This window comes from Prionailurus bengalensis, chromosome D1 (assembly GCF_016509475.1).
Source record: "Prionailurus bengalensis isolate Pbe53 chromosome D1, Fcat_Pben_1.1_paternal_pri, whole genome shotgun sequence".
NCBI classification, from domain to species: domain Eukaryota; kingdom Metazoa; phylum Chordata; class Mammalia; order Carnivora; family Felidae; genus Prionailurus; species Prionailurus bengalensis.
Window position 1 is genome coordinate 6,648,195 of NC_057346.1, and position 17,104 is coordinate 6,665,298.

A 17,104-nucleotide genomic window follows, 5' to 3' on the forward strand; every position below is an offset into this window, starting at 1 on the left:
ATGTTTTGGTATCAAAATTTAATGAAAAGTATACTTTTCTAGAACTCATTTAGAAATATAGTTTCTCCTTGCCTTGGAAGCATATCACCTTATCTGTTTATGACTTTTGGTGAATATAAATTATATTTCAAATTTATAGATCTTTATCCTTCATTTTCTGGAAATGGGCTCATAAACAATCACCTTACGTATTGTTAATAAATGTTAAAAAAATACACTTTACACTGGAAAACAAAGTAAGTTAAGTGTTTCACTGTAATATGATCCAGTGAAATCTGGAATGTAGACCTCAGAAAAACCCTGAGGATGATGATTAGTGTCACTGATTCTGAGCATTTAAATTGTAGGAGTAGTAATGCTAGGCATAGATGTATGACTTCTAAACCTTTAAGAGAATTTAGCTTTTTGAGTTATTTTACTAGTCAGTAGTTAGACTGAACTTAATCTTGTTAGGGAGGACCAGATCTCTTAAACAGGAGAGATTGTTTCCATCTGCATTAAAATGTTTATAGCATTATATAAAATGACAAAATGGAAAGTGAAAAATAAATGTACAAGGCTTGGGAAGTTATTCGGGTATTTAATTTTTTTGTTATTTTGTTATATTGATGTAAGTATTTTTTTGCTCTTAATTGTATAATTTAGCAATTGGGGATAGGGTCACCTGATTTGGCCTAAGTTTAGCTACCCTCTCCCTGCTTCTTTTTTCTCTTAAAGTGGGTTTCATGCCCCATGTGGGGCTTGAACTCACAGACCTGAGGTCAGGAGTTGCATACGCTACCTACTGAGCCAGCCAGGGGCCCCAGGCCTTGGTGTGTTCATGTGCCAGCAGGTGGCTGTTGGCTCTGCAAGGACTGGATGATCCAGGAGAGCCTCTCTCACAAACTTGGTGTTCGGTGCTAGCTTCCATCTGGGCCTTTCTCTCTCAGGTGGTTTTCCATTGTTGAGGAAACCAGCCTCAGAGGTGATACTGAAATCTGCAAGAGCTCCTCAGGTCAGTTTGGAAGTCTCACGGTGTCGCATCTGCATTCTCTTGGTCAAAGCCTGTCACAGGATCAACCCAAACCAGTGGTGGAGAAATAGACCCCACCCTTTTAAAAAAAATTGTGATGTAATTTACACCCCAGAAAATTCACCCTCTTAAAGCATATTTTATATATTCATAAAGTTGCGCAACCATCATCCACAAATTCTAGAACATTCTCGTCACCCTAAAAAAAACTGTACCCCTGATCAGTTAACCCGCCCCCTCATTACCCACTCTCTACAAACTCTAGCAACCACTAATCTACTTTTTTTTTTAAGGTGACTTATTTATTTTGAGAAAGAGGGAGAGATGTGAGCATGACCGGAGCAGGGACAGAGATGGGGAAAGAGAATCCCAAGCAGGCAGCATTGAGCCTGTTGTGGGGCTCGATCTCACAACTGTGAGATCATGACCTGAGCCGAAACCAAGAATCGGATGCTTAACTGACTGAGCCACCCAGGCGCCCCTAATCTACTTTCTCCTTCTGTGCTTTTGTTTGTTTTGTGCATTTCCTACAAATGGACTCATGCAATATGAAGCCTTTTATGACTGGCTTTGATTGATGATAATGTTTTCAAGATTAAACTACATTGTAATAATTATCTTTGTTGCATTTCTTTTTATGGCTGAATAATATTCCACTCTATGACTATACACCAGTTTTTTTCATCTGTTCGTCATTGGTGGACACTTGGGTTGTTACTACTTTTTGTCTGTTTTGAATAATGCTTCTGTGAACATTTCTGTGTAAGTTGGATTTTTTAAATTAAGGTATAATTGACATTAGCTTTAGGTGTACAGTGTAATGATTTGATGTTTGTATGTTTTGCGAATTGATTACAATAAGTTAGTTAATATCCATAACCACACATAGTTACAGAATTTTTTTTCTTGTGATGAGAACTTTTAAGAGCTCCCCTTACCAACTTTCTAATATCAAATACAGTATTGTTAACTGTTGTTGCCTTGAAGGTCTATGTTCTTGCCAATGGCAAGACTTATTTTTGTTTTGTTTTGTTTTTAATGGCTGGGAAATAGTCCAATGTGTATATATACCACATTTTCTTTGTCTTGGTTTAAAATGTTTATTTATTTATTTTGAGAGAGCTCAAGCAGGGAAGAGGCAGAGAGGGAATCTCAAGGGGGCTCTGCCCTGTCAGTGTGGAGCCCAATGTGAGGCTCATTCTCATGAGCCGTGAGATCATGACCTGAACTGAAATCAAGAGTTGGGTGCTTAACTGACTGAACCACCCAGGTGCCCCTAACATTTTTTTGTCTTTGATATACTTTGGTTGTTTCCATATCTTGGCTGTTGTAAATGATGCTGTAGTGTTCATTGGAGTGCATATATCTTCTCAAGTTTGTATTTTCATTTTCTTTGGGTAAACACCCAGAAGTGGAATTGCTGGATCATATGGTAGTTCTGTTCTTCATTTTTCGAGCAACCTCCATAGCGTTTTCCATTGTGGCTGCACAGTTTACTTCCCACCCACAGTGCACACAGGCTCCCTTTTCACCACAGCCTCGCCAGCACTTGTTATTTCTTGTCTTCTTGATACTGGCCATTCTGACAGGTGTGAGGTGATAGCCCATTGTGGTTCCGATTTACATTTTCGTGACGATGAGCATCTTTTGAATGACCTGTTGGCCATCTTATGTCGTCATTGGACGCATGGGAAGATCTGCCCATTTTTCACTCTAATTGTTTACTAGTCGCTGTTGCGTCGTAGGAGTTCTTTGTGCGTTTTGGATACTAGCTCCTCGTCAGATAGGTGATGTGCAGTGACTTTCTCCCATTGGTAGGTTGTCTTTTCATTGTGTTCATGGCTTCCTTTGCCGTGCAGCAGTTTTTTAGTTTGGCGTAGTCCTGCGTGTTTATTTTTGCTTTTGTTGCTTTTGGTGTCCTATTCAAAACAGTCATCGCCAAGAGCGGTGTTAGGGAGCTTATCACCCATGCTTTCTTCTAGGAGCTTTCTGGTTTGTGGTCTTACATTTGAGTCTTGAATCCATTTTGAGCTCATTTTTGTGTGTGGTTCAAGAGAGTGGTGCAGTTTCCTTCATTTGTGTGTGGCTATCCAGTTTTCTCAGCACCATTTGTTGGTACTTGGTTGTCCTTTCCTCGTGTGTATTTCTGTCCTTTCCCCATTGTATATTCTTGACTCCTTTGTTGTAAATTAATTGACCGCATAAGTGTGGGCTTATTTCTGGGCTCTCTTTTCTGTTCCGTTGATCTGCGTGTCTGTTTCTGTGCTAATACCGCACGATTTTGATTACTGTAGAGCTGTATCATATAGTTTGAAGTCAGGGAGATGATGCCTCCGGCTTTGTTCTTCTTTCTCTAGATTGCTTTGACTATTCTGGGTCTTTTGTGGTTCCCTACAAATTGTAAGATTGTTTGTTCTTTTTCTGTGAAAAATACCACTGGACTTTTGATTGGGATTGCATTGATTCTGTATATTGTTTTTGGTAGTATGAACATTTTAATGCTATTATTTTTCTATTCCATGAGGACTGGATGTCTTCCCATTTATTTGTGTCTTCAGTTTGTTTCATCAATGTCTTAGAATTTGGGGTGTACAGTTCTTTCACCTCCTTGGTTAAATTTATTTTCAGGTATTCTTTTTGATGCAACTGTAAATGGTATTGTTCTTTTTTTTTTTTTTAATTTCTCTTTCTGATAGTTTAAGTATATAGAAACGCAACATTTTTGTATATTGATTTTGTATCTTGTGTTACTAAAACTAAACTTAACTGGTGTTGACAGTTTTTTAGTGGAGTCTTCATGATTTTTAATGTATTATATTACCTACAAATAGTGACAGTTTTACTTCTTTTTACTTGGATGCCTTTTATTTCTTTTTCTTGTCGTCTGGCTTGTATGGGTGTTCTAAGACTTCCAGTATATGTTACATCAAAGTGACAACAGTTAGCATTCTTGTCCCGTTCTTGATCTTAGAGGAAAAGCTTTTAGCTTTTCACTGCTGAGTATGATTTTAGTTATGTGTTGGGCATATATTGCCTTTATTATACCGAGGTAAATTCCTTCAATACCTGCTTTGTTAAGTTTTTATCATAAATGGATATTGGATTTTGTCAAATGCTTTTTCTGCTTCTATTTGAGATGATCATATGATTTGTTAAAAATGTTTATTTATTGGGGAGGCTGGGTAGCTCAGTCAGTTAAACATCCAACTTCGGCTCAGGTCATGATCTCATGGTTTGTGGGCTCAAGCCCCACGTGGGGCCTGTGATGATAGTGTGGAGCCTGGAGCCAGTTTCAGCATCTGTGGCTCCCTCTCTCTCTCTCTGTCCCTCCCCCGTGCACGCGCTCTCTCTCTCTCTCTCTCTCTCTCTCTCTAATGTTTATTTTGAGAGACCAAGAGAGAATGCACACTTGTGAATGTGAGCGAGGACGGGGCAGAGAGGGAGAGAGCCTGGAGCGCAGAACCCAATGCAGGGCTTGATTCCACTAACTGAACTGTGAGATCATGATCTGAGCCAAAATCAAGAGTTGGACGCTTAACCAACCTCACAACCCAGGCACTCCAGTTATATGAGATTTATACTTCGTTTTGTTAATGTGGTGTTTCCCATTGATCGATTTGTGAGTGCTGAACTAACCAACATTGCATCCGTGGAATAAATCCTGCTTGATCATGGTGTATGGTCCTTTCAATGTATTGTTGAATTTGGTTTTCTAATATTTTGCTGAGCAGTTTTGCACCCATGCTCTTAAGGGATATTGGCCTATAATTTTCTTCTTTTGGGCCACCCTTACCGGTTTTTGGTATCAGGGTAATACCAACCTCATTAACTGAGTTTGGAAGTGTTTATTCCTCTTTTGTTTTTTGGAAGAGTTTGAAAAGGATTGATATTCTCATTCAGTGTTTAGTAGAATTCACCATTGTTGCCATTTGGTCCCAGACTTTAGTTTGTTGGAGATTTTTCATTAATGATTCAGTCTACTTGCTAGTGATTGGGTCTGTTCAGATTTTCTATTTCTTTTGTCTTCGTAGATTTTATGTCTTATGGAATTTATCCATTTCTTCTCTGTTGTTGAATATGTTGGCGTATAATTGTTCACAGTGTCTCTTATGGTCCTTTGTAATTTTTTTTTAAGTAGGCTATAGTGTGGGGCTTAAACTCATAACCCTGAGATCAAGAGTCACGTGCTCTACTGACTGAGCCAGCCAGGAGCCCCACTCCTTTGTACTTCTGTGTTATCAGTTGTAATGTCTCCTGTTTCATTTCTGATGTTGTTTATTTCAGTCCTCTCTTTCTTGGTGAGTGTACACAGGTTTTTTATGAACTTTTTGGGGATATGGATATTTATAGCAGCATTATTCATGATAGCCAATAGGTGGAGACAACCCTGATGTCCATCACTGGACCGATAGATAAAATGTGGTATATCTATAAAATGGGATAGAATTCAGCCATAAAAGGAATAAAGTAATGATAGGTCCTAGGACTTGGGTGAACCTCAGAACTGTTATATGAAAGAAGTCAGTCATAAATGTCTACATATTGTATGTTTCCATTCATGTAGAAGTCTGGAACAGGCAAATATATAGACACCAAAAGCAAATGAATGGTTGCTTAGGGCCAGGAAAGGGATGGATGGGAATGGTAGTGGGAGGATAAGAAGGTGGTAGCTTAAGGATAGAGGGTTTGGGATTTTTTTTTTAATGAAATATAGTTGACATATAAAATTTGATCAGTTTCATGTATACATCATGATTTTATATATATATCAAAATGATTGCCGTAGTAAGTCTTTGTGAACGTGTTTTTTTCTTGGATATATACATGTTTTAATTTCTTGAGTATAATATAGTTTGTACAGTAAATAAAATACTCTATAGCATGGCTATGTTCTGTTATTCTTTCAAGCACCTACCTGTATTTATTTCAAATTCATATAATTCTTTTTTTTTCCAGCGAGTACTGAGCCATCAAGATGATACAGCTTTGCTAAAAGCATACATTGTTGAATGGCGAAAATTCTTTACACAGTGTGATATTTTACCGAAGCCTTTTTGTCAACTGGAGATTACTTTAATGGGTAAACAGGGCAGCAATAAAAAATCAACCGTAGAAGACAGTATTGTTCGAAAAGTAAGTTTATTTTTGGTTTTTGTCCCCCTTACTAGTCTTCAGAAAGAGGGTTATTTTACAACTTTAGGAAGTAATTTAGACTTTAAGTGGGCTTTCCTACTTCACATATAAATTCCTTTTAAGTTCTTGCTGGGTTTTACTGAATAATACTGTCTTTCTTCCAACCGTGTTGAGCTGCACTTCTGTTTCGTTATCCCACGTGGTGTTCAGTTGTGGGTCTGTGCCTTCAGACATCACTGCCTTTTCCTAGTTTTATCTTCTGTATTCTGTTTCCTTCTTCTCTCTTTGTACTTTTACCTTCCTATAGATTACTTTTTTCCTCTTTCAAAAATCTCTCATTAGATTACCTTCTCGTATCTTGGTGTTTCATCGTGACTAAGCTGCTATTATGTTTTTCTTTTTACTTGATTCTAGTTATTGTGAACTAATGTACTGTTTATTTTCATCTTTTGCATAGTTTCTAGTTAAAAGTTCTGTGTCCAGAACTCCTTGTGATTTAATTGAAAGAACTCAGCTCTGAAAGTGGAATCTCAGGTGTTCTTTTCAACTCTTCAATCCTTAATGACTTAAGCTCCCTGTCCTCATTTCTCATATGTATTCTTGCTTCTGAGAATCAAACAGAAACACAGATTTGAAAAGTGAAAGAAAAGTACGAAATGCCTCTTGGACTTTAAACGACTTGCTACTTGCTGAATGCAAACTCAGGCCCTCAAATAGTTGCCTCGGCATTCCTGCCCCTTCCAAGCTCTAAAATTTGTGCTGATGTCGACAGGGATGCTGTAAATTTAGACACCCAGTGGTTCTCGGGTGGTAGAAATAACTGCAGTGTGAGAAATTATCCCCCTCCCCCCCAAAAAAGAAAAATACTTCTACGTGCTTTTTAATTTTCAGTTCCATAATCTTGTCCTCTCTTGTTTTTCCGTTATTCTTTTAATTTTTGCCATCCCCTACTGATTACAGGAATCAGCATCACTTAATGATTAAGACCGTAGATTCTGAGACCATAGTTGTTGGATTCAAATCCCAGTGTTGCCATTAATGAGCTGTATGCATGTGGGGAGTTAGCTTTCCTCTCAGTGCCTCTGAGTCTGCATTTCTAAAAAGGAGATAATAACACCTATATATCGGTATTGAGGATTAAATGAGTTACGTGTGGAAAGTACTTAGAGCAGTGCTAGGTACGTAGTGAATGTTACATACCTGTTATTTTTGTCGTTATTGATGCTACTGTTGTTGTTAATATATTTTCTGTATCTGACCCAGTTACTTGGAATGATAATACATATGGATATGTGTGTAATATTTCCATAATTTAAATGGAACATCTTTCAGGTGGATTTGTGTGTGTGTGTTTTAAGATCTAGTATCAGGCAGGTTTTCATTCAGCGCTTTTTGCATTTATTGCGTGTTCGTACAAACCTGCACATGAGCATTCCAAACACTGACCAGTGTTTCTGAAATGTAACCTTGTAACTGTAGGGGAGGTAACCTTTTCCAGGTATTACTGTATTTAATTTTTACAACAACCACTTAAGATTTGTATTCTTACTTTTACTATTTTACAGATGGGAAAGCCAGTGAATAAGTAATAGAGCTGGAATTCAAATCCATTTACATTAGATTTTGAAATGTGTTCTTTAACATTTACCATGTGTTTTTTACCAAATTTAAATATACTAGTTCCCTGAAGTATTCAAGTGAATATAGGCCTAAGAATGTGGTTTTCTTTTTTTAGTATTTATAGCTAAAGTTTTTGTGTGTCTGTATGGTACTTAGTATATTAATAATTGCAATGATTTCATGCTTCTTTTTATCCTAGCTCATGCTTGATACATGGAATGAGTCAATCTTTTCAAATATAAAAAACAGACTCCAGGATAGTGCAATGAAGCTGGTACATGCTGAAAGATTAGGAGAAGCTTTTGATTCTCAGCTGGTCATTGGAGTAAGAGAATCCTATGGTACGTTCTGAACTTTCCTGATCATAATTTTTTCTGGAAATGCTGAGACAGTTACAGAATAGTGCTGCCAGAGTTATGTGTACTAGCATAGAGTCACGTCTATGTTCAGTGCCAGATGCTGTTAAGAGTACACAGAAGGCATGAAATCTCTTCAAGGCCACATAGAAAAACCCTTATTTGTGTGGTTAATACTTGTTTTCTCCATGTCACTCATTTCTTGGCTGGCAAATCCTATTAGTGACCTGAATTAGAGAAATGTAGATTTGATTCTTTAGCTCCTAAAGGTGGTAACTAATTTTGTGCTTATATTTTCAGACAGTATGTTTATTTCATGTACATACTCCTCTCTGAACTTTTCAGTTTCTGGCAGTTTTCTTCTCATTTATTATTTAAGTCAGATACAGTGTTTTCTCTGAGAATACTCCTCCTCCTCCTTCTGTCTTCTAGCTCATCTGCATCCTCTGTTTCCTCTTGGAGGCCTTCCCTAATTCCCAGGCTAGCTTAGGTCCCTCTCACATTGATTCATAGGACCCATGCCTCCTTGTCATCATAATTTAGTTCACTTAACTTTGTTGTTGACATTGTATCTTTACTGGATGTAGGACGTGGGCACAAAGTACTCCTCAGTAAGAATTTTTTTTTTAATTTTTTTTTTTTAACGTTTATTTATTTTTGAGACAGAGAGAGACACAGCATGAACAGGGGAGGGGCAGAGAAAGAGGGAGACACAGAATCGGAAACAGGCTCCAGGCTCTGAGCTGTCAGCACAGAGCCCGACATGGGGCTCAAACTCACGGACCGCGAGATCGTGACCTGGGCCGAAGTTGGACGCTTAACCGACCGAGCCACCCAGGCGCCCCAAGAATTTTTTGTATTAATGAACCTGCAGTTATCTTTGATTGGCTTTCTCTATTATCCCCATACTTCTTGAGATATCATAGTGTTTAGGCTTTCATTAGCCATGTCCTTGAAATTTATTCCTCTTATATCAGCTACCACCAGTTTATACTGTGTAAACTCTGCTTCTGGACTTTTGAAACAGTTGTCTTATAGTGACCTTATTACTATCATTTAACCCATGTACTGTTCATGAGATTAATTTTAAAGTAGTATTTTATTTGATTTTACCCATTTAGTGGTTACACCATGCTGAATTCAGGTTACTTAACCTGAGATTCGAGACTTTCCATAACCATTTGTATTTTTTTTCTTTTTGAGAGAGAGAGAGAGAGAGGGAGAGAGAGAATTCCAAGCAGTTTTCATGCTGTCGGTGTAGAGCCCAACATGGGGCTCAAACTCACAAACCCAGAGTTCATGACCTTAGCCAAAATCCAGAGTCTGATGCTCAACCGACTCAGCCACCCATGTACCCCTCCACAGCCACTCCTAACTTCCCATTCTACCTGGTCATTATACCTTGACTTGGCCTTGGGATTTTTGTACTTCAGATTATTTGCTTATTTTACTAGCTTCTGTGTAAATTCTAGTTTTCCCTTAAGACTCATCTCAAATCTCATCTCATCTGTGAATAACCATTCTTGACCATCTAGTTAGAAGTCATGCCCTTTCCTATGCAGAAATACAATAGCCCGTGTTATCTGTACTGTTTGCCACTTTAGTGCTTTATGCTGTTACCATTTTAAGTCTGTTATGGAGAAGGGTCTTGTATTATATATGTTCTCTGGAGCGTTGTCACAGTCCCTTGCACATAATGACCCCTCACTATTTGTTATTTCAATTATTGTACTCAAAATACTGATTTGAAACATAATTAGAGTAAAATTTTATTTTCTGTTTTTCAGTTAACCTTTGTTCTAATCCTGAGGATAAGCTTCAAATTTATAGGGATAATTTTGAGAAGGCATACTTGGACTCCACAGAGAGATTTTATAGAACACAGGCACCCTCGTATTTACAACAAAATGGTGTACAGAATTATATGAAATATGTAAGTCGGAACTTAGTATATGTGATAATTTCAGCTGTTCTCTTGATATTCTTAAAAATGATTGCTATTTTGCTTCTGGGCAGGCAGACGCTAAATTGAAAGAAGAAGAAAAACGAGCACTACGTTACTTAGAAACAAGGCGGGAATGCAACTCTGTTGAAGCAGTAAGTAATTTTGTGATTATGTATTCTTTGAGATTCTTTGAAGTACGGTAGCCAGGGGATGGCAAATGTGTGGTGCAGGTCTTCTGACTCCTTTCTCTCATCTCTGGCCAACATTACTAATCGAGGACAGTCTCTCTCCTGGTATCCCGGCTTCAGAGGACACCTTATTCAGAACTCACTGTTCTTTTGAACTGACGTGCAAGACGAAATCTATTTGCCATCCCTGCTCCAGGCTTCACTACATTTAATGTACTTAATTTTTAAACAGTGTCCTTGTATTGTTTTTTTTTTTTTTTTAAATTTTTTTTTTTCTCCACGTTTTTATTTATTTTTGGGACAGAGAGAGACAGAGCATGAACGGGGGAGGGGCAGAGAGAGAGGGAGACACAGAATCGGAAACAGGCTCCAGGCTCCGAGCCATCAGCCCAGAGCCTGACGCGGGGCTCGAACTCACGGACCGTGAGATCGTGACCTGGCTGAAGTCGGACGCTTAACCGACTGCGCCACCCAGGCGCTCCTGTCCTTGTATTGTTTTATATGTGTATCTGAAGTTAACCATGTTTGTGTTGCAAGTAAAATATGTTCCCTAGAGATATAGTGGATCCTTATAATTCACGATAATTATGTTCTGTAAAGTGGCTGTGATCACTGAGATAGTGACCATGGAGGGTATTTTTTCTTGTTCTGAGAGGATGTTTTCAAACCTTATCTTGTGAGATAAAATACTACTTGATCAGAGAACATCAGTCTTTATATTGTTATTTTGGTGTTTTTATACTGTAATTTCCTCAAAAAAAAAAAAAAAAGTGAAACTGATCACAGATCATAGCCATGCTCTATTATCTGTCCTCGCTGTTGTCTTCTACATGGAGAATGACCTTAACGTGCTGTCCTAAGGAAGTAAGAATCAAGCTTGCATAGAGTCTCGGAAATTGCTCACATATAGCAGTAGTGTTTCCTGTAGTTCTTTGTAGTCTTTGGGGATGAGGAACTAGATTTAGATTTGCATTCCGGGTGGCGACATTCATGTTTCCCTGTAACCAAACATTTTCAGCTATGGATGGATTTATTTATTTATTTGCTTCTGACTTTTCTTTGGCTCTTCGGTCTTAAATGATAGTCATGTTCATTCTTTGTTCAGAAATCAGGCTGAGTTAGATTTTTTTCCTTTGGTTTTTATGTTTGTCTTTTCATAATATACAGTATGTGTCCTCTTTTAGTGGTTAAAATAACTCTCGTATTGGTCAGGAAAGTGGGCTAATTTCATGGTTATTTGTAGGAATTCTGTGTAGACCTTGAAAGCCAGGCTTGGGCTTCATTCAAAGTGCAGGGAAGGCCAATGAATGTTTCTAAGCAAGGTGCCTCGCTCAGCGCTGTCCTTCAGAGAGAGGACATGACTGGATGAAAGGTTCATTGGAATGGGGAAGAGAGAAGAATAGGAGGTAGGTGGTTTTTATGATCATTCATGCTAGGGTTTGGGAGCACCAGATAGGACTGTAGCAGTGGGGGCATAGCCCAGAAGAGTGGAGAGAAAGGCTTCCCAGAAATGGAACCTGGTGTCTGTGGGTGGGGCTAGATATTAAAGGGAACTGAGTCCGTCGGGTGTTTCTGGGGCTTTGGCCTGGGGGAAGAGTAAGTCTGGATGGTGCAGAAGAAATAATGAGTGAGTGTGAGGAGTTTGAGTTGATCATTGTGCCTGGAGCGCCTGGGTGGGGATGTTGCAGTTTTGTAAGGTAGCATTGTTTTTCTGCTCTGGTTTATACAGCTTAATTTGTATTATATGCATATGAGACTTCAGGAAATTCAGCTATAGATGGTCTAAGAATAAGAGAAAGCAAGAAAAGGAGAATGAGAAAGGCAGAGATACTCAAATACACATGACAGTTTGTATAGAACAAGTGAGCCTCCCTTTCTACTTTGAAACACATACACACACACACACAGAGAAAAAGTTAAAATAGAAGATGTGAATTTGCTCTTCCACAGTTAACACATAGTGTGAGGATCTCATCAAGCTGAATGATTCTAGAGTTTAAAGATAAGTTTTTTTGTTACTGTTTTCAACAGAGACCCTAAGTGCAATATAGCATGCTTCCAGAGAAATTGCACTTTATTGGAGATATTGGAGGTCTTTTTGTGTGGTTTGTTTTTATTTTGTTTCAGTTTTCTGCTTATTTTTAAAAATTAAAATATACTTGATTCAAGTATAATGTATATACATAAAAGTGCACAGAAATCTCAAGTATGAATTATCACAAAGTGAACATACCTGTAAGATCACCATAACAAGAATTACCAGCAATTCAGAAATCTGTCATGCCCTCTCCAAATTACTGTTGCCATCTTTTTCTTCAAAGGTTATCACTCTGTTAACAATAGATTAGTATTCATCAGCAACCAATGTGTTGTTTGTACAACAAAATTTGGTACAGAGGACATACCACGTAAAAACTGTAGGATTGATTATAACATTGGGAATTTCAGGCTTAATGCAGATGCATTACTATTTGTATACCTCACTGAGCTGAGGCCCTGATACTGTGTATATAATATTTGTTACATTGCTAATTTACAGTTTCTGTTTTCAGAGAGAAATGATGTGTTAAATTGAAGTATGTTGTGATGGAAGGAACAGTAAACAAAAACTCACCAAGTCCTGATACAAATAAAGTATGAACAGTATTACTATTATTTATTTTTTTGAAGTAGGCTTCATGCCCAGCATAGAGTCCAAGATGGGGCTTGAACTCAAAACCCTGAGATCAAGACCTAAGCTGGGATCAAGAGTCAGATGCTTAACCGACTGGGCCACCTAGGTGCCCATGAACAGTATTATTTGAATAGTTAGTAAGAAACAAGTCACTTTCCATACTACAAATAATTCAAAGCAGACTTACTGTCCTAAATTCTCTGAGAAGAATTTCTAGAAGTCAGAACATGCAGTGCTATGTTCTTATATATCAAACTATTCTTTTTAATGGAGGACAGTCATAATATAGGGAGAATATATTTTACTGTTACGGTCACTTCATATGGGGTACACAGTAGTGCACTCCAGAATTTAAGATTAAAGTAAGTATGTTTTTGGCACTTTTTTCTCTGTGTAAATTAGCAATTTATTATGGTTAATCAACTTTAGTTAGTATGAATCATCCTCATTTTTTTACACCTGATTAGTTTTTAACATATGCAGGAAAACACGTTTTTGGACCTGTTATTTTTCTATAATAGAGGAACTCTTACCCAGGTAGTACCCAGTTGTGAGGCCAACCCTAATAAAGATCAAATGTACATTCAAGTAATGTTAATATAGTACTAAACAGCTTACTGGATTCTTTCACTGTTTATAAGAGTTTTATTTTGTTACCCTGCATATTCCAAGCAGCTGATGATATCATTTGCAAATGATGATGCTTACTTCTTCCTTTCTAATGTTAATATCTCCTATTTCCTTCAATGGACTAAATCTATTAATAGTTTTAGAAAAATGTTAAATATTGGGGATCTTTGTCTTCTTTCAGTCTTTCATGGGAATACGTCCACATTTTCATCACTAAGCATGGTGTTGGAGTTTGGCATGATGTTTGCATTTTGTTAGGTTAAGAAGTATTCACTTAATCATCTTTTATTATGAATATTATCAGAAATTTGTATACCATAGTCCTAAAGCCAGTATCTTATTTCATGGAGAAACACCAGTGTCCTTTCCACTAAAATCATGAACAAGGCAAGGGTGCCCACTATTTCTATTTCTGTTTAACATTGTATTGTATGCAAAGGTATCAGCCTTTGCACTTAGACTAGAGAAATCAATTGCAGTAATAAGAATGGGCAAGCAGAAGTAAAACTCTAAGTTTAGAGATGATTTGATAGTGTATTTGGAAAACTCCAGACCATCAGTGATATAATTAACTCAAAAAATAAAGCAGTTCAGTAAAGTAGTAGGATATAAAAATAATGTACCAAACTAATAGTCTTCCTATGCATAAATAATAAATAGAATATAATATTAAGAAAAATCTCACTATGGTAATAACAAAGAAAATTAAATGTTTTGGAATATAACAAGAAATGTGTGAAACCTGTAGGAGGAAACTTTTTACACACTCAGAGACACAGAAGTAGACTTGAAATATTGGAAAGACTATTCTTTTTTCTTTTTTTAATTTTTTATGTTTATCTTTTGAGACTGAGCTCAAGTGGGGGAGGGGCAGAGAGAGAGAGGGAGAGAGAGAAATCCCAAGCAGGCTTTGCGCTGAATGCGGGGCTTAAACTCACGAACCCGTGAGATCATGACCTGACCCAAAACCAAGAGTCAGTTAACCTAAGACTGAGCCACCCAGACTTCCCAAGACATCTATTGTTATTAAATTCTGTGACTCAGAATTATAAAGATGTCATTTCTTCCCTAAATGAATGTACAAATTCACCATAATTCCAACAAAAATACAACTTTAATAAAGTTAGGACAAGTTGATATGAAAGTTTGTGTGGAAAAATAAACATGTAAGAACAGCCAGGAAAATACTGGTAAAGAAAACCTGTGTAGAGCAAGTTCCATCAGACATAAAACATCTTCTGTAAAATAATGTGATATTGGCACATGAATGCATAGTGGACCAGTGGGATCGGGTAGAAAGTCCAGAGTTTTATGTGAAAAAGGTTGGATCTCAAATCATTGGGAGTGAAGATAAACTTTTTAAAAGATGGTGATGGGAGGGGCCTCTGGGTGGCTCGATCCATTAGGCCCCTGACTTTTGGTCTTGGCTCAGGTCATGACCTCATGGTTGGTGAGTTCGAGCCCCACGTCTGCACTGGTGGTGCAGTGCCTGCTTGGGATTCTCTCTCTCATTCCCTCTCTCAAAATAAATAAACTTAGAAAAAAAAAAAAAAGATAGTGATGGAACAACTCGGTAGCCATTTGGAAAAAGCTGACTCTGTATTACAGCATTCAGTCATACAGGTCCTAGAAGAGTTCCTCTTTAACTAACTTGGTGTCTTTTTAACATGACTCAAAATTCAGAGTCAGTAAAAGAAAAGATTGATAAATTTGACTAGATTTTAAAAATTATGAAAAGAACCATAAAGTCAAAAGGAAACTGACAATCTGGGAAAACATATTTGTGACATATATCACAAAGAGGCGTCTTAGCCCTGCTATATAAAGATCTTTGAAAAATTGAGGAACAAAAAATGAGTAAGAACCTGAAAGAAAAATATTAGAAAAAGATAAAGAGAAATCACAGAAATATATACCTAATAATGGCCATTAAACACAGAAAATACTCAAACTAGGGGTGCTTGGGTGGCTCAGTCGGTTGACCATCCGGCTTTGGCTCAGGTCATGATCTCACAGTTTGTGGGTTCGAACCCTGCATCGGGCTTTGTGCTGACAGCTTCGAGCCTGGAGCCTGCTTCGAATTCTGTGTCTCCTTCTCTCTCTGTTCCTCCCCCACTCATGCTCTGTGTTTCTCTCTCTCCTTCAAAAATAAATAAAAATACTAAAAAAAAAAAAAGAAGATGCTCAAACTCATTCTTTTTTTTTTTTTAATTTTTTTTTTTTTTTAACATTTATTTGTTATTGAGAGACAGAGCATGAGTGTGGGAGGGGCAGAGAGAGGAGGAGACATAGAATCTGAAGCAACCTCCAGGTTCTGAGCTGTCAGCACAGAAACCCTATGCGGGGCTCAAACTCACAAACCGCGAGATCATGACCTGAGCTGAAGTCGGATGTCCAACCAACTGAGCCACACAGGCGCCGCTCAAACTCATTCTCACAGGAGATTTCCACCTTATAAATATGGAGGGAAATTGATAATCACTATTAGACAAATATCACAGTAGTAATTGTAGAAAAGTTTCACTAATGGATATTAAAGTTAATGGCCAAAGTTTGAGGTGAAATGGACTACTTTAGTAGTTTCAAAGTATATTCCCCCAGACAGTTACTAAGGGAAAAATAGTAACTTTACAATGGAGAAACCAGGAGACCTTGTCTTTGTCAGGTGATTAAGGTTTACATTACCAGTAATAGGACATATTGACATGATGTACCTTGAGAGGATGCACTGAGAAGAGTACCTCATTTCTGTGGTATTCTCATCAAAACTTGAAAAGTGCCAAGATCAAGGGTGCCTGGGTGGCTCAGTCGGTTGAGCGTCTGACTTCAGCTTAGGTCATGACCTCACAGTCTGTGAGTTCAAGCTCTGCGTTGGGCTCTGTGCTGGCAGCTCAGAGCCTGGAGCCGCCTTTGGCTTCTGTGTCTCCCTCTCTCTCTGCCCCTCCCCTGCTCATGCTCTGTCTCTCTCTGTCTGTCAAAAAATGAAAAAATGTTTAAAAAAAAATTTTTTTTAAGTGCCAAGATCAAAAAAAAGAGACCGAGGAACTGCCCCAGCCCAGGGGGCACTGGTGAGCGTGTAGTTAAGATGTAGGAATAGGGAAGAGACCTTAGTGGGAGCACGGTGAGTTTAGAGTAAGGTCTGTGGTTAGGTGATGTAGTGTGCTGTTTTCGTGGTTGTGATGGTTGTGCTGTAGTTATGTGTGGGACGACTGTTAGGGGAAATCGGGTAAGGAATGTGTAGGCGCTCTATGCTCTTTTTGCAACTTTTTTGTAATGCTAAAATCAAAATAAAATGTAAAAAAAAAAACAGATTATGAAGAATGCCTTTTTAATTTGGAAAGCATCAGTGGAGTTGATCACATGGCATTTTCCTTCATTGAACTAATTCAGTAAACCACATTTAACAGAGTTCCTAACGTTACACCATTCTTCCATTTTAGGAATGAACACAAAGTTCCATTTTTGTAATGGATAAACATTTGTACCCCAAAGGGATTTTGACATATCCTATGTAGCCAATAAAGTTACTGCCAGGATCTTCCTCTC

General features: G+C 37.9%; 1 protein-coding gene across 1 annotated transcript in view; it reads left to right on the forward strand.

The window, feature by feature from the left end:
* Positions 1–17,104, forward strand: part of CUL5 (cullin 5) — a 97,330-nt gene that overhangs the window by 39,756 nt on the left and 40,470 nt on the right. Inside the window, exons 4-7 of the mRNA XM_043579248.1 lie at positions 5,969–6,145; positions 7,965–8,106; positions 9,909–10,054; positions 10,138–10,218. Coding sequence (XP_043435183.1) covers positions 5,969–6,145; positions 7,965–8,106; positions 9,909–10,054; positions 10,138–10,218 — 546 coding nt within the window. The remainder of the gene's footprint in view (positions 1–5,968; positions 6,146–7,964; positions 8,107–9,908; positions 10,055–10,137; positions 10,219–17,104) is intronic.